Source organism: Aptenodytes patagonicus, chromosome 3 (genome assembly GCF_965638725.1).
Source record: "Aptenodytes patagonicus chromosome 3, bAptPat1.pri.cur, whole genome shotgun sequence".
In the NCBI taxonomy this organism is placed as follows: Eukaryota; Metazoa; Chordata; class Aves; order Sphenisciformes; family Spheniscidae; genus Aptenodytes; species Aptenodytes patagonicus.
Genome location: NC_134951.1, coordinates 124,607,698 through 124,626,375, shown reverse-complemented (window position 1 = coordinate 124,626,375; position 18,678 = coordinate 124,607,698). Strand labels below are relative to the sequence as shown.

General features: G+C 42.6%; 1 protein-coding gene across 1 annotated transcript in view; it reads left to right on the top strand.

Moving 5' to 3' along the window:
• Positions 1 to 18,678, top strand: part of ISM1 (isthmin 1) — a 40,175-nt gene that overhangs the window by 14,585 nt on the left and 6,912 nt on the right. The window contains exons 3-4 of the mRNA XM_076335596.1: positions 8,184 to 8,420; positions 16,818 to 17,085. Of these exons, the coding sequence (XP_076191711.1) occupies positions 8,184 to 8,420; positions 16,818 to 17,085 (505 nt within the window). The remainder of the gene's footprint in view (positions 1 to 8,183; positions 8,421 to 16,817; positions 17,086 to 18,678) is intronic.

The window sequence follows — 18,678 nt, the reverse complement described above, 5'->3', positions numbered from 1 at the left end:
CCTGGGTGTAGTAACAAGCCCTTCCAGAGAGTGTTGTGAGGCATATAGTTGGTGCGTAGATATTGAATGCAGACAAACACTGCCTTTCCTCTGCCTTCACCCTCTAACTTCCATCACAAGAAAAACGAGTATTGGTGGGGAAGGCAGCTAAGGGAGGGTCAAGTAAATTATCTCGCAGTGATTCGATGGTGTGCATGTTTTGAGCATCAAGACTCAAGTGATTTGCCTTTTTTCAGGCACAGAAGTAATATTGCCAGAAGCACAGGAAACATCATGTTTTTGGAATATAACACTTGTCTGCTTTCTTGCTTTCCCGTTATTAGCTTTTGCTTATGTGATGAAGTCATCATGTAACTTTTGGTCCACAGGGACTAAACACTTTCTAGTCTCTAAAAACATCTGCCAGCTAACACAGCCAGAGTCATAGACACTTTTGAAAGCATAGGGTAGATATGCAGTGGCATATGAGAGGGAGACGCAGAGGCTGGGAATAGCTGTTTCTTGGAAACTAACAGCTGAAGGCAGCTTTGAAAATTGAAAAAGTTTCAAGTAAGGTTACTTTTTGGCTAGGGAGAGATGAAAACTTCGTTTATTAAAGCTGGTTCACCTAGTGAAATCCTAGCCGTAGTGATTTAGTGGAATAAACTTGCAAAAGGACCTACTTTAAAACCCATGAAAATAATTTCGGATGTATGTTTGTTCTCTTTCATTTACACTGACTTTGTGTGTGCTCGCCTGCAAAGCCTGACCAAAAAGTTGTGTACAAAAAAGATTAATATTCTGGATTTCCGTTGCTTTTGTGGGTTAGATTGCAGCTTAAGGCAGATTTTCCCGTTCTGTTGGAATCTGATGTGTAAATGATGATGCAGATTTCAAACGATGGGTGAGATTAGACTCGTTCAATTAAATTGAGCCATGGCATAAATGGATTCTATTTAAAGCTTTATTATACTACAGATTTTATACAAGTATTTAATAAAGCCTACAAAGAATTGGAACTTTGAAAGAATTTGCATTTTGGCACCACAGGTTATTGGAGTGGAATAGTTGGGCTACTCTTCAGTTGTACATTTGCCTGTTCAATTGCCTAAATCAATGCGTCCTGTATGGAGAGCTCCAGCCAGGCAGTGATTACGGGGAAGATCTTCAGAGTCGTGAAGAACAACTGAATGTTCACCACCAGCTTAGGCAACTGAAAATATCTGTTAACTGCAAGGAGAACTTGGCACTGAACATCTGTCAAAGCCCTACACAATTTTAATTCTGTGCGCTTGGCCGTCCCATGGATGGCTGAGTATCTGCTGAAGAACAAAGCACCAGTGTGTACCATGTTAGAAAATTTGCTGAAGGGCCTCTGTTTTTTCCAGCAGACATTGAACTGTAATCACCACCAAGGCCTTTTTATTATCAGAGTGTTTATACAAACTGGCAGTTCTTCACCTCCAAGCTGAACCATACAGTTCGTATTTTCCAGCTGAAGGAAAACATGAAATACAAGCAAACAACAGAGCATAAAAAAATAGCTGTGCTGTGAAACGTGTGTCCACAACATGTAGCAAAAGGTTGCCAGATCCGAGTGTAATATGGTTGGTTTTCTCCTTAAGCTCTGAGGAAAACATATTGTCTGCCAGAGCAGTTCAGATGCGCACCCACTGTTTACTGACTGTGTGGAAGAGACAGGGAGCTTGGTGAGAGAAACTCCCAACCAGACTCTGAACGAAGGATGGACCAAAGCTTGACGACCGCAAGTGAATAAACAGGCTCAGCTGGGGAGGAGCAGTGGTAGGGCTGCTCCGGCACTTAGGATGTATCAGTTCAGATGGTTCAACTAGGCAACAGCCTTTTCCTCTGCTGCGGAGGGTGCTGTCGTAGTGTTGGCCACGTGCCTCGAAAGAGTCGTCTGGGACTTACTAGACCTTAGACATGAAGGGGGCCTCAACACTCCCACCCTAGGATCTCTGCAGTCATAACATAAGTCCTGGCTACATGTTCAGTGCTCAAGATTTTCTGTGTAACTATGAGGGCTAGAAGTTTTTAGTGCAAAAACCCTAAAATCCAGAAGCTGTAATTCTGAGATAAATATGCCCAGCTGCTTTGAGATTTCACTTCTGCTCTACGCGGCTCTTGAGAGCTATTCCGGCATACACCAGAAAATCAGCTGTGGTGGGCTGGGTATGTACTTGGGCGTCCCAAGCACCTCACTGCCTAACTGTGCTGCCACTGGCACCCAACCTTTAAGCTTTCTATAGAAGACCTCTGCTCCAACAGTGACTGCGGATCGACATGTCTAGTCTGAATTTCTGCTGTCCTAATTGCAACGGTATTTGCGACTCCATCTTATTCTCCACAGAAAGAAAATCACTTCAAGAGCCGCACAGCCCTTGAAGCTAATGTGTCCCATAGCAGTACCCTGTGGGGTGACTGGCTTTGGTCTTTGCATAGCCACTTAGTCATCCATGCAGATGTACTGCAAGTTAGAAAGAACTGGATACAATGTCATTTTACTAATTTTGCTGGGCTAAATAGAGAATTATTAAAAAATAGACCCTGGTAAACAGCACTCTTCTTTTGGTTTGTTGGTTTTTTTTTTATTACCAACTGTAATCAGTGATTCATCTTCTATTTACACAATGTTTAAAGCAGATGCTCTGTTTTGGAGCCCCTTAGTGAAAGCGATTATGTACATGCAAGCCAGTGTAGTCTATTTTAAATTATTTATGAACAGCGATTATCTAAAACGTGCTATTAATTATTGCAACAATTAATTCATGTGGCTTTCTAAAGATAAGTAAGGCCTTTCACGTCATTGATATATGTCAACGTGAGGGACAAGCACATTTTAAGAAAAAATGAGAGTGTCTCGGTAACTGAGTGGTTGATGTGACAGCCTCCTGGTCTGACTTCTTCCAGAAATACGAACCGTCAGTGACTCCTTGGAGTGAACCGGAGCTGTGGGGCTCAGTACCACCGCATGCTTTCAGCTAGTCACCCAGAAATTAAATATGAGCCCAAGTGATTTGCCTGTTAAATGAGAAAGCCAAGACAGAGCTAAGAACAGAACAAGGGTCTTCTGACTGCCTGGACTGTATGTGGCATTAATCGTAAAAGAAATTTTTCTCCATGTATCCTTGGTAATGCTTTTCAGCTGTTAACTTCACTGTCTGCTTACCTAACACTGTCCTCATACCTCTTCCGGCTAGGTCCTGTGCTGCTTATACTCATGATAGACAGAAAAATAAATAAAACCCAGGAATTAGATCACCCGAGTTCATTACAGATCTTGGATCTGCAGAGGTGAAAGTCTCATGTAGTATCCTGGTGTGTTACTCAGCCTCCCCAGACCGGTTAATTTTAAAGTGATCATTTAGCACTAACCTGGAAACACACGACAGCCTTCAAAATCAAAACAATCTGTTTAGGCAGGTGGGAAATGAAACCAGTCCTAATGGCTATAATGGTTTTCTGTGAAGGCCCCAGGCCTCATTTTGTCTCTGATAGCAATATAATCTTTTATAGCGTCTGTGAAGTTTCCTAATAAATAAACGTTCCTTGTTCCTGGTGGTTGAAGATGCTGTACAGGTGCATCATGAAAGTGCATTGACAGACTGTCGGGTTTCAATTCAAGACCTCTTGTCAAGATCATTTTACAAGATATTTCAAAGGAGTATACAAGAAATAAAAAAGCAATGTAGCTGCAGCAGGGATTTAGTAATAGATTCCCTTGCTGTCTGGGAGCTGTTAGGGATATAAGTTGCATCAGTTTTCCCAAATTCTTTCAACTCCATAATTAGCAGTGCTTGCAAATGGGCCCTTAGTTTGGCAAGTGGGGAGGGAATGAAGGAAGGTAAGAAATACGAAGGACAGAGAAAGAGCAGCTGCTCCAGAATAGTTTCTGTAGCTCCAGTCATTCCTCACTCATTCTCTGTCTTGGTTGTTTTTCCAGAACTGGAAATGGGATTAAAATAAGGAAGAGAGGAGGGAGATGGATTCCTCACTTGCTAAAAATGCAGAGAAATTCCCTTCTTCCCTAGTTTGGTATTTTTACAAGTTCCCATTTCTGTTTAACTTCTTTGTGGGGAAGAGAAACGGTGCACTTCCCTGCAGCTAATGCCTAACGTGACAGAGGGAGAAACAAAATAGGAAGGCAGTGGAGGGAGTTAAAATACCCATTTGATTACTGAAAAGTTAAACCGCAGGATCAGGTAGGAAATTTTTCCTGCACGCAGGGTTGTCTCTTGATGCCTTAAACCCTGCCGTGGTGCAAGTCCCGCCTGCATCACCGACATTTAAAGTTACCCTCACAAAATCCCTCTGAATTGCTCTTCTTCTCTGCTTTATAGATGGACACAAAGTCGTTGATATGTACTGAACCATTGCCCTCCCTTTTTCGGTGATGGGTGTGGCGAGGTGTGTTATTCTGTAATACAAACAATACGGCAGATTCTCTCTCTCTCTAGGGTTTATTTTGTTGCCTTGTCACACAGCTATGAATAATGTGTTCCTGCCCTTATAGACTGTCCACACTTAGAACACTCAGCAATCCTAAGCTGTTTTTGTATTAGGAACTTCTATAAATATCTGATCCCGTGGGGCAGCAGAACTGTAGCTGACAGCAAGCATGAGTAACCCCTCAAAATCATCTTAATGGAAAGCTTAAAAGTTGTGAATAATCCTGTTAAATGAAGGGAAAAAAGCGATTTATCTTAAAATATTTAGAGCAGATGCATCATTTGAGTAAGAAACCAATGTGCCTGAATTAGAAATGTCGTAACTTCAAAGAAACTGAGTCAGTAGTTCAGAATGAAGTGACATAGGTTTTAAAGGAAGGCAAGCAACACTGCTTTCCCAAAAGCAATCGGGAATACAAACTGTGTACACCTAAAAATAAAGAGTGTGAAGTATAAACATGCAAAATAACGTAGAAATAAGAAGAGTATCTCGCCCTGCAAAAAAAGAAATTAGATTTCATCTATTAGCTTTGGAACACAAACCCTGTTTTCTTCAGAAAGGATGCTGGCATTGCAGTAAGGACACACTTTTTCCTGCTCGGTTGGCCTTGGAAGATCCTTTGCCTGAGTTAGTGCAGTAGAACAGAGTGAGCCCATATTCTTCTCTTCACATGCAGTTTAAGCTCACTTTTTAGGGATGGCAGCCTCTTATCTTTTTACCAGAAATACACATTTCTAATCACTGCAAATCAGCTTAGACACTAGACCAAGAATTATCTACCCCCAAAAAATAGGCATTCTATTCATTTTAGTAACTGGAAACAAATGGTCTTTCGCTCATGGTACTATGAGCAGATAACTGAAACGATCGTGTATATCGAGCACTTCTGTTGGCTTATGTTGCAGCATGACAGAGAAGCCCCAAGGAGGGACAGCGAGGGCTTGTCCTAGCATGAAAGGGACTGCAAGAGATAACACTGCTTTTAGGCAGAGGACACAGTATTTAACCTGTGTCATTCCTGCCAGGCATTAGTCAACCCTGCTCTTAAAGACAAACTCCACGTTCCCCCTCCCCCCCCCCAAAGTCTGCTCTGGAGCTTGGCTGTCACTGCCATCAGAAATGTGTACCTAACGTTGAACCGGAGTCTTCTGGTCATGTCCACCCTGAGCAAGCGGAGTGGTCCATCCCCTTCCTCGCTGCAGCAGCCTTTGGTATAGGACAGTTATCATGTCCCCGTCCATTTTCCTTTTTAACGTTAAACAACCCCAACTCCTTCAGCCTGTAATTAATGACAGTCCCTGCCCCAAGCAGCTTGGTAGTGGGCCCGATCAGCCTGATGTCATTACTTCACCATGACAATTTTCTAACTAACTCCATGTGATATTCCATCTGTCTGACACTATTAAAAACTTTTTATATAGCCCTTATTATTGTAGTTGCTGAGCTCCCCGCAAACATCACAGTGAGGAAGGGAAGTGCTGTTATCCCCACCAAGGCACAGAGAGACCACGACCTGCCAAGATCACACAGCGAGTCTTATCAGAGAATTAAATGTAGGTCTCTAAAGTCCTTGGCCAGATCTAGCTGTATGGTATGTTAATGTGGAGAATCAAGACGCTCCTGAAGTGGGAAGCAGATAGGGAAGGTATGAAATTGTATGTGAGAATTTTATTATTTTTTAATAAAATCTCACTTTATTTTTAATAAAGGTAAGATTATGGGCCTGATACCCCAGAAAAAAGTAGTTAAGTACCACATTCTTTTTTGGTTCCTGTCTGAAGTAATTTAATAACAGGACAATTACACCTTGTTGTTAGTCAGACATAACTGAGACGCCATTTAATCCTCATGCGCCGAGAAGTTTGCCGTTAAATTCTGTTTGATAAGTTAAAGCACTAGCACATGGGTACGGAACCTAAAGTTAGACGAGTGGCCCTCAGTTTTGTTTCCCAGAGCTTGCTGCTGTGTGATTTGCTTTCTACTTTATATTGAATAAGGGGTGTGTTAATGGGTGGCCCACCAAAGGCATCTGAAAGTCCTGCCTGGTCTTCAACAACGAGGAGCGTTCTTGTTTCAGCCTTCAAGCAATACAGAGTGTCAGGAGCACGTACCTTTTTAGCACTGCACACGTGCACTAACTCGGAATGAACTTTTCGCATCTGTGCCGTAGATAGACGTATCATACCTTTTTGGCACTTTCAGAGTGTAACCGTTCTGATCGTGAAAATAGCAAGACAACGTTAGTTCTGCTAAATCTGATTTTGCTCTTTACAAACGCAGCGCAGCAAGAAGGGGAGAGGAGAGAACCACCTTAAGTTTTCGCTTGAGATGATTTCACTTAGTCCCAGCTTAACTCTTAAATCTTGGTTTATTTAACTCACTGAATATTTTCCTGTAATGAGCACAGATTTTATGGTAAAATCTCTTCAAAACTCAATTTAGAACCTTCTAAGCAAATAAACACGAAATAATAAAAGAAAAGGCATTGGAAAAGAAAGGCATATCTATCTGAGAGCTTAACAAAAGGTATGCTAGCTTAATTTGAGCCAGGGGAGCTGGATGGAGATTGCGTTTAACCAGAAATGCTGGCAAAAATATGCTTCAGTGGAGCCAGAACCACATGTGGCCATTCCACTTTAATTGTGCTTGTTTTAAAAGATAGGTCTTTAACATTTACCCTCTCCATGCTTGCTGTCTCTTTATGAACTGAAAATAAAAGCTCCCCGGGCAGTCATACTAAGACCTCAAGCCTAAAGTTTTTCAGCTGAGTCAAAAGCAAAACCTGTGCTGAATCTGCCCCACACATTTTTTGTAGCCATAAGAAGATTGGACTTCTCTGCGGGTTTTTTCCCCGAGTCCCCAGGCCAGTCCTAACCCAGGGAGCGAGTGTTTTGATACTAAATGTACCTCCTTGGTGAGGTCAAAGGCAGTGGCAGCAGTGCTACTGGTTCGAAGGCAGCCTGCTGCAATATACTACAAAACCCGAAAGTACGCTCAACAATAACAAAAGCATTAACCGCTGACCCACAACTTGGTGAAATTCAATCCCACCATTAGGCAGACATGAAAATGAGATCCCAGAGGAAGGAAGGTTCAGATGTTCAAGACCAGAGCCACTGGGTGAGGAACACAGACAACGAGATGGAAGTCGTTGCAGACTGAGGAGAGAGAGGGGGAGGGTGCCAGTTCAGCGGTAGGATCTTTTAATACCAGAAATTTCAACATGCACTTGGCAGCCAGCGTTTTTGCTCCACTTTGGAACAAAGCAAACTAAACCGATTTGTAATAAAGATACCTTTCACCATTTTAGGGACACATTTAATGTGATGTAATTTGATTTCCCAGGGGTTGCTTCAGAGCTTCATGTTTCCCCATTTGCTACAAGTTAGATGCTTGTGTCAGTGTGTAGGTGCTCACTGCAAGGCTGGAATGTTACAGGAACCTGAAAGAGCTAAGCGCCCAAGTCTGACCCAGTTTTAGCTTGCGTCAGCTGGTTACGGATTTGCACCGCTGTAACTAAGTATATTTCAGTGAGAGTCAGATGCCAAGCTCATGAGCACCCTAGAAAATACCAGTCACAAATCCCGTGTGTTTCAGTAACGAGCCGTGGGTCTGCGTGCTGTAAGGATTTCTGTATGCACTCTGCAGCCGTCATTGGCAGGAAGCTGGAGACGGGGACGCTGGCAGGACTGCACACTCTCTCAGTTGTTATAGTGCGTTGCTTTTTTCCCCAGAACACACTCACTGCAGATGACCGTTCTCCTGAAGACAGCTTCACCCTGAACCCCGAGGACAGAAGAGAATACCCTGATCTCCAGGCTGCCCACCGGCCGTTCCCTAAGCAGCGATTCAGGCAGGAAAACGGGCATACGTCCTTGCAAAGAGATGGACCCAGATCTTTCCTCCTGGATCTCCCAAACTTCCCTGACCTGTCAAAAGCAGATATTAATGGGCAGAATCCCAACATTCAGGTACAAATTTATGCTAACGTGATTTTTTTTTTTTTTTTATGAGCTACACAAAACTATTTTACTGAACCAAGAGAACTGTCAGCCTGGTTTCCATGACATCCAGTCAGAACACCCTGTCTCTACCAGTAGCACCGAGAGGAATGTATATAATGTAATATAATATAATATAATAATAATATTATAAGAATAGAATAGAATAGAATAGAATAGAATAGAATAGAATAGAATAGAATAGAATAGAATAGAATAGAAAAATTTTTTTATTAAGTGAATGCACAGATTTCAATTTTTTTCTGAATTTCTCTTTGGATAGTGTAGATTGCATAAGTGTGGGTATCAGTGTAGACCTATATTATGATATTAAGCCCTCTTTGCTGTTGCCATTTTAGAACATGTTCTCTTCGTTGATATTAAATGGGTATTTTAAATCCTGTTTTCAATTCGCTGTTTCAAAATTTGTTTGTGAACAGATTCTCCTTCGGTATGCTATTATAAAATGCAGCCATCCCCAAAGGTCATAAGAGAACAAGTCTTTAAGTTTCAGTTCCAAATGTGGTTCTCTGTATGAAACCGAGACTTAAAGTTAATTTCTGCAGCAGCTGCCTGGAGTAGAAAAAAGTTGTCTGCAAGAAACTTTGTTGTATGTTACTCCTCAAACTGTTCTTGGGTTTGGAATGGCCTCTTACAAGCCACTTGCATCTTGAAACTTCAAGGATTAGAAAGAGGAAAAAATGAGCGATTTGTTTTTAATTCAGAGCCCTAAAGCAAAATTGGCATTAATAAGCAGTCTTTTTCAACCAAAACAATAAATTGAAATGTTGTTCTGCCTAAGATGTGCTTATAAAAACAATACACTAATAGAACTGGTTTTCTGGTTAAATTAATTCCTGGCTTCTTATAGTCCCCCAGCCCACAAAATTACCATCCTTTTGATATGTTTAAGAAGTACGCACGTAAAGATATCGTAGATCTGTTGGTGAGAGACCAACATGATCGGGCAAGAACAAGCTGTCTCCAAGTTGACAGTCTCTTACGTCATAGATGGCTTGCAACCTTAAGAAGCCCAGCAGATTTGGATCAAGTGCGGGTCCACTACTTGACGGGCCAAGGTAGTAAACATGCTCAACATGTGGTGACTGTACACATCCCTCACGCTAGGAGAAGCCTTCCAGAAAGCCTTAGGAAGGGAAGGAAGGAGTTATAGGGGCCCCAGATTGTGGCATGAGGTAGATAGTGTAACATCATTGTTCAAACAGTATGTAAACCGCGGAGGAGGACAGGAGGAAACAAAAAACATCTCTGATTGGTAACAGCATTTAATATTTAGGCCCAGGGAATAGATAAATGAGATGGAAGCATTTCCCTGGCTTGTCTTTACAGTAACTGCTTCTGCTATGACCTCTTTTTCCACCACCTGATCTTAGAAACGTGTCAGCCAACTATGTCAGCAGTTTTGCCGGACTCTGAGAACCGGGAAGCCTAGTCCTGTGAACTGGAAAACATTGGGCAACGTTAATCCCAGAGCTCTTGTGCACAAGGATCAGCTCTTTCAGAAACAGGCTCCCTAAGTTCTGCATTATGTTTAGTCTGCTTACTTAGGTGCATAAATAGGGATATACAAAGCTGCTTTAAGTTCCCGGTTGACAGTCCTGCAGCAGCTTAGGCCTCATGGAGATAAAACTCCCATTAATTCATTACAGTGTCAATGAAAGTTTATTTCTTTGCCTAAAGGTTGTAAAAGGTGGCCTACTCTTTCGGGAAAAACAGGATTATAGTGAATTCTTGCTCGTTAAACAGTACCGTACTGACCTGAATGGAAATAATGACACCTGTTGACTTGCAAATTTCTCATCAGCTGTCTGGCAGGTGAGAGCAGAATCGATACTCATTTATCCTTTTGCACAATGGCTTCGGGCTCTGCAAATTACAATCCCCGGGGGTGTTAATTTAAAAGTCCTCCTAGGACAGTGAGGTTGGAAAGGGGAAAAAAAGCCTGTGTGTTAATCTAGCACAATGGCCACATTTACTGCTCAAAGACCCACAACTTCTTTTCCCTTCTACTAGTACAAACCTGCATAGACCAAAAATAACATTTTTAAGGGAAATTATACCTGGAAATTTTAAAAACCTAATAAACAGACATAAAACTCAGCCTGAAAAAGCAGGTCGAAAAGATACTCCGGTGAGTTCTCTTTACGGCCATTCCTTCTCTGGTTTCCTGTGAGATGGCAATTGCTGTATCGTGCCCTGGTTGTGTGTTCTTTCAGGGAGGAAGTGGTGGATATCAGAACGCCGTCACAGGAATTCAGAAAATTAACATGTCCCCAGGTACTACTGTACTTATCAGGTGATAACCAAATATAAGTATAGTGGACTGTCTTCTAGAAAAACCTCAGAAACAGCAGTCGGAGCTGCAGTAATCCAAATGCAATTTGACTCTTTGCATGCAAGACCAGGACGACGCTTACTGGTCTTTCTGTGGCGTTCTAGCCTTGTAAAATCTCCCATCATTTCAAGGGACATTTTATGCTTTAACATTGCTTCCACGCTGGTTGTTTGAGAGTAACTGCAGTAGCTGCTGTTGAGCAAAGGCTGGCTGTTTGGTTTGGGGTATTTTGTTTTCTTCTTTTTTGTCATTTTAACAATTCTGTCAATGCCTGGAAGACTTCTGGACGAGAAGGTGAGTACAAAAACTGATCATACATTTTCTTTGGATTTCCTTTCACAAGTGGAAAATCCCTTTCGTGTAGGTTTGCACTCGTTTGATGAACTAGCCGAGGAATGCCTATGCAGACCTTGTAGTTGGGCAGGGTTAGTATTCGGAGTAAGGCAGAATTGTTCTTACCCCTGAGTAACAGAATGAAGTCACGTGGGAGGTGTATCGGAACCTGCTTATTTTCCATTCGTGATGGGTTTTTCTCGTCTGTTCCACCCAGCCTTCTACAACCTCTCAGCTCTTCTCTGCAGCCGATCCTCTGTTTGGAGCCAGATGCTTCAACTTGCAATTGAACTCTTGCTCTTCTCCCTCCCCTTTTCTTTTTAGTCCTGGTTTCCCAGGGTTGGGTACTGTAACAGGTAGTGCGCTTGTCGTCGCACTGCTTTGCTGCTTTCCTAGCAGTGCTCGACACCATGACAAATGAGCAGAAAAGGGAAAACTCCTTACTGTTTGTCAGGCAAGGGCATTTTGTTGCTATTGATGCTCTTAGAGAACTTGAATCTTGATCAAGCTTCACAACCAGTATACCTGAAACACAGCTGGGTGAGTTCCTGTTGCGATGGATGTGTTAAACATTTTGGACGAGGAGGCGAGTTCCAAGTAGAAACTGTGCAGAGTTAGGTAGGATTCCTGTCCTAAAAATGTGTTGATGTGCCCTGGAAAACTGAAGTAAGTCAGTATATGTTTAAATCTGTTGTGATTACTATCCTCGCTTTGAGTCACAGGATTGGTAATCATTGATAGGAGCAATTTTACGCTGGAAGAAGCTAATGCTGCCTGCTTGGTGATGTGTTGTCTTTGTTATTTTGCATGAGGCCTGTGGGCCATATCCACCAGTCATGCCGCTCCAGTGCTGCCGTGTTAGCTTTATTTATTCTCTTTGATATCTATTCAGTTTCTACCTTCTCTTAAAAAAACATCTACACAGAACCACCCACTCTAGGAGCATACGCAACTACAGCGAAACAAGGCTGTGTGATCTGCTTTTAAATAAGAACCGCAGACTTCAACTTTTCTCCAGGTTCATCCGTGACCGTTTCCTTCAACTCCATCTATATCACGTGTCACTTTTAACACGTTTTATTAGATGCATTTTTTAGGTAGCATTTATATTTGTCATTTGAAGCTGCTGGTTTCACTGCATCAGAAAGCAATACCCTCTTGGTGTCGTCACAACTCAGCGGTATCTGTAATACTGAGCTCTGACCAGTACCATCTCATGCCTAATCTAGCACAGTAAGAACCGGAGGGCTCCGGTAGTGCTTATTTCTTGTAATGCCTTTAAGGCTTAAGAGTTTAAGGCAGTAGCAAAGCAATTGCCCCTGTCATTAAACTAAGACCCAGAAAAGCAGAGAGCACGTGTTCATTTTCTTGGTCCTTGGGCTGGGTCTGTACCATGGAGAACTCCCTGCTCCCAAGACCATCTCCCCGGTCAATATGCTGCTTGCTGAGCTAGCTGCAGCACCGGAAGCACGGCGTAGCCGTGCCGGGAACTGGCTAGTCCTCGTAGCAAGCCAGAGAGACTGGTCTAGGCAGAGCAGGGTACCAGAGGGCCATGGTTAAACCACTTTCAATACCAGGGCTGTTATTACCTCTGCACGTATTTCTTCATGTCATGGTGTAACGAGAGCTCACTGCAGAGTGCAAAATTCAGAGCTAGGTTTCAGACCAGATTTTTAATTCTGGGGTTCAGTTAGGCCCATCAGAGAGTGCAAGTAGGATTGGCAACATTAAACACAAATTTCAGGTTTTGAGTCACATTGTCATCTTTGCTCGCAGCAAATTTTGAGGGTCCTTCACTTTTCTTTTCATCAAGTCCAGAAAACTGTTCTAAAAGTGGGCTGTCACGACGTAACCAGAAGTAAATTGCTGTCACTGCTGATACCATTTGAGCTGAAGTTGTTATGTGGTGTAAACCTAAATTTACCATTTCAATGTCTTACAATGAACTAATATCTGTTCTGCCGTTACAGTTACCTCATTGCTGACTTGCACATATCCACCTTTACGGAACGGCAAGTTCTGCATTGCAAATTTGCATCAGTTGCATGAAGGAAACAGAGGATAGAAATGTCTCGAATCCACTGCTTGCACAATATTGCAAATGTAGTTCTTGCAGTTGCTTAGGGCAATGTTTACACCATTGAAGTGAATTCAGAAACATTGTCGCAGTAAACAGGACGAAGTACACAGAACTTTTTGTACACTCCAACAGGCGGGGATAATATTTATCTTCTGTGTATTTTCAGCCAGGAGAAAATTGGATGTTGGTGTCTCAAGACATCTGTGCTTGATACATTTGTTTCATTAGAAATTGACTGCAAATCTGTTGTTTTAATGTACCTATGCCAATTGTTTTTAACAATTATTAGAGGAACATCCTTATTTATAGCTCACACAACCATAAAAGAAGTGCCTTCATTTTAGGTTTGGATACTTCTGGAGACGGTTGTGGATTTATACAAGAACCATGTTACCACAGACATTTTGGGAAGCTTGAGAAAAAAATAAATAATCTTTACAGTTTTGATAATCACTGGAAGAAGAAATCAGAGAAAATGAAGTCTCTAAAACAGTCTCCCAGATAGAAATACTAAGCCAGGTCTATTTTTTAATTTTTGAGAGAACATGTTTTCGTTGGAATAGTTATACAGCATGAAAGCTTTTCCAGAGCTGCTTTAAATGCCCATTTTTAATGACTCTAGTTCTAGATCTGATTTCTTTTTTCCTTTTTATAAACAACCCCCAGTATGGAAACCGATCAAACAAGATACGTGTTTGTGTATCATGTGTATGTACCATGTATATGTATAGTCGTGGCCTAATGTTGTTAAGTCTATCTGTAAGTACTGGGAAGAATTCAGTGAATGCTGATTTTTCAAAATTTTAGGCTGGGACAGGGGAGCAATTGCTCACCCGAAGCAGCAGCCTCTTCTCACACCTCTGCCCTAACTTTTGGGTCATACGATGGATGGATTACTCACTGATTTCCTCCCTTGCCCATGGAAGGTGTTAAAGGGGGCTGGGCAGAGCATAGCCAAGTCCCTGAAAACAAACTAGAGTCGACTGAAGCTGTCCTTTTTTTAGCTTCCAAGAGTGGCAGTTCAGACAATCCCAGGCTTCTTTATAGAATTTCTTTCACTCTATGGTTTTTACGCCACATGTTAAACAAACAAGTTGGTAATCAAAGCTTAAAACAGCAGCGAGAGGAATATAGGTGTGTGTCAGTCTACCACATTGGATTTTGCTTTTTGTTGTGTTCGTTTTTTAAATAGGCTGTGTGTTGGAAAACTCATTTTAAAGGCCTTTGTAGCAAGCCTCCTCGGTAGTAAAAACAGACCGAAGAGGGATATCTGATTGCACAGATGTGTCTTGAAAGTAAGTTAGTGGCAGTGCGGTTGGAGGTCTGATGAGGTCTTATGACCCTGGAAGCTGGTGCATTACACCTGCCTCTCTTCCCCGGTGCAGCACACAGCTCAACAGAAGTTTCTCTGTCCCTACAAACCCTCTTTTGCTTAAACTGACTTGGCGTCCTGAATAGGTATTTTAAATCAAATCCCTGTGGTTCTTCAGACTGTACCTGGCTGAAATAATGTGAGTTCATGCTGATTCCCTGTCATGTAACTACAGATTTCCAAAGCAAATGGCATGATTATCAAGTGCCCCCTGCCTTTTTCTATGAGAGGGGTTTGGTTGGTTGGTCAGTTGGTTTTTTGTTTCACTTTGCTGAGTCATTGCTTACGGAGTTAATGTGGTCTTAAAAATACTTGCCACTAAAGTGCTAGAGTCATACTATTTTTCACGTGGGCAGTACTAAAGCCCTGAGACTGGCCGGCAGTGCACAGTGTTAGCCGCTCAGTAACGCTATTTCCTTTCACTTATTGTGAAAACTCTGTTTTGCTTGGATAGATGCAGCAGTTTTGAATCCCTGAACTAACCCTGATGTTTTCAAACTTATGAAATCCATTTTAATTCTTGGTCTGTAGAAACTGAGGTTTAATGAAGTAATCATTCCAATTCTGTATTTAGTCTGGGACTAAAATCTCTCTTGTGTAAAGATGCTATTAGGCTGACAACTGCACTTTCCCTCACTCTTGCTCTTTCTCCCAGTGGAGCTTCTTAGTAGCCTCAAAGTTGTTTCATTGCAATGGCTTGGTCTATGGTCAAATGCAAAGCATGATATAGATGCAAAATCGCCTTTCTCCAAAAAAAGACCTGTGGGCATTGCCTTGTCCGTGCAGCCGTGTCTGCAGCTACAAAGCTGTGGCAGCAGTTCTGTTTTGCTTCCTATGTCACACTCCGCTGTGGATCACAGGTAGCTGAAGAAACACAGACACTCTTTTCTTTCTTTTTCTTGTGTGTCTTGTGATTTTACTAATAACCATTGTATAAAACTAAACCTTTTATCCAAAATGCAAATCCGTAGAGTAAATGACTTTTAGCATAATAGTACATTACTCTGTTTTTCCTGGTTTTGCACAACCCGATTTTCATGGAGTACTGTCTGGAAAGACTGCTTGGTAGATCTATAAGACACGAAGAATAGCTCCGTACCTATTAAACATTATAGGTATATCTGATATAGTCACTTCTTTATCAAGGCTGTTTAGCCAGTCCAGTGTAATCACTGAACCACATTAGCGTGAAGCATCAGAGCATTTCATGATTTCTCTGTGGGCACGCTATGTTTGCATGACTCGTAGAGGCAAGGTTTCTGATGGGTAGTTCCTATTTCTACCTAAATAGCCACCTATATGCACACACAGTATTTATCCAAGAGGTTCGTAATTACACATTGTTCAGCACAGAAAAGGAGTAATCAAGGATTGTTCCTGTGCAGAATTATATTTACATTCATGATGTCCGTGAGGGAATTGGGCAGCAAACTTCGAATCTTGGCTCTGGGCTTCTGTAGAAGGGTTGTATATGTAAATGGGTTGTATATCATTATACTCTCCAGCACAGGAAGAGGACCTGCTTCAGAGGGCTTAGCAGCAGGTGACTTACTCGGCGATGGTTGAAAGAGCCGCTGGCTCTCATCACCGCAGAGCGTGGTTTCACACAGCGGTGACAGCCCACGCCGTTGTGTGAAGGAAACGCTGGTGCTGCGGGGTGGCCGAGCAAGGGGATGGGCTGAGCTGCCGCTAGAGGGCAAGGCAGCGGCAAACCTGGCGGAGACCCCAGGCTCCGCGTCTTGCACCTTGGCACTCGCGGACTTACAAAACCCTGTCTTGAGTCAGTCCAAGTCCTTGGAACAGGCCCTGCACACTGGTGTGCTTCATGCTTGCTTCAAATTCAGCCTCGGCGTAACTAGATTAACAGATTCGGTTTTCTTTTTCCTGGTCATATATGTTTGGGTTTAAACATCTTTTCCCCATAAGGCAGCAATTCAGCAAAGGCCTGCAAAGGTTTTAGGCACACCATGGGTTATGATTTTGTGTGGGATTTTTCCTAGCCTTTGTTCCAAGGTCTGATTCAGCAGAGGTAGCAGAAGGAATCGCTCAGCCGCTGCATATCTCTGGGCTCAGTAATCCGCATATGGTTTACAACACGTGGACCCTACAGTATTACACAGCCCCTTTGCAAGGCAGCACCAGCCATTTGTCTTCACTGTATAGAAGGTTTCCCACTGGCTAGGAGGAGATACTGACAGACAGGCTGGTCTACTTTGAATCCCATAGGTTACCATTGAAGTGGTGGATGGCCCCGACACCGAGACAGACAAGGATCTGCAGAAAGAGAGCAGCAAGCCTAGCTGGCCGGTCCCGTCACCTGACTGGAGAAACTGGTGGCAGAGGTCCTCCACCTTGACTCGCATGAGCAGCGGTGACCAGGACTACAAGTATGACAGCACTACTGAGGACAGCAACTTCCTAAACCCTCTCGGTGGGTGGGATAGTCATGTACCCAGTCACCGGACATTTGAGTCCAAGGAGCAGCCAGAGTATGGTAAGCTTGCGTTCCAGGCCTCTTATGGGCATCCTGGGATTGTAAAAACGAGTTTGGGGGAAATGAGAATGGTGAGGCATCGCTGAAAGTAGGCCAAGCAAAATAGAATTTTTCAACATGTGGCTTTTGTTCGTCAGCTTTTAAATACAAATCTGTGCAGATGCACAAGCTGTACTGTGGTAGCTGCATTCCACTAGTAAGTCTATAATCTTAAAAATCATACCAGTTATCCCATAAGAGGACCTTTTTTTAGTCCTAAGTGTACTTTTTTTAAAAGCAAAGGAAATAAGGTTTCATATTTATTTTTAGAGTAAGGATAAGTACAAATTTAGAATCGTGTGGTGGTTTGGAAACCAAAATATAATTATTGGATAAATAAGCAAGATCTAAAGCGTGGTAGTATTTGGTGGATACACAAATAAGATTAATTATGTTGGTGCATGTGTGGGGAGTGGCATATGCAGCAGGAACATTGTGTATTTGCGTGTTTAATTCTCTTCCAGATGTGTCATGGCGAAAACAATTGTTTTCAGCTTGTTGTATGAAGCAGTTGCAGAAACTAGAAACAGAGAGGAGCTACAGTTACTCACTGCCCCAACGGGCTGTAACTATCCGCATGGGAATGACTCAAGGGAGGTGAACTAATACGTGCCACAGGTAGCTCAGAGCCTCTCGATTTGAGTTGTATGTAAATACAGAACATTTTTAGTTAGAGCAGGGGTTCAAAGCCACGGTACTTTTACCCTGGCACTTCTGTTGCCTTCCCTAGATACTGCAGAGTGGCTGTCACGCACTGATTCAGTCTTATTTTTCCCCTGTTTTGGTTAACTTTAAGTCCTAGAGCCTTAACAATTGAGAAAGACTTTTCGTGGAATGGTGTATTTAAACACATACATATGTATTAAATTTCGTGGCCAGAAGATTAAAGTCTATCCCTTTTTTTTGCACCTGCATTTATTTGTGGGCACACTTTATTGCCAAGAATTCACGTATGAGGTAGTTATTCATTTAGGTAAAATAAAATTGCTTTCACAAATAATTGTGGTCGGAAAAAAAATAAGAATTACAAATATAAAAATAGGAAGAACAGGTTGAGCTCCAGCTGAAAAACTAACGTATATTTAATAGTGGATTACTGTGTGTTTCATAGTGCAGTATAAACACTGGGTAGCTAGGCCTCAAAATTATCCTAGAGCTCTCTGCCGTACACCAGAGCACCCTACTAATTGGAAAAGATTCCTGGCCTTCTGACTAACCTAAAATGTCGTGTGCCATTGGCCTTGGCCAGGAGGATGTAGCAGCGGATCCTGCCCGTATGGGGCTTTTGTGCTAGTTCCACCCATTGACCCGTTCACATGTTTCACGGCTCTATCATCTCCCTCGTCCTGCCCCCGCCAAAAAGCACCACACGGCTCTGCCTGCCCTTCCTGGGCCTCCCAGGGCGGGCTCTTTGACAAGCATTGCCCCTGCTCACCCTCCCTCTTCCTCGCCAGCCATGTGCAGAAAAAAATTCAGAGTTGGAAAAGAGCAGGGAAGGAGGGCAGGGCCAGGGAGGGAGGGCAGATGACATTTTCCTAAGACGTCTTATGCCTC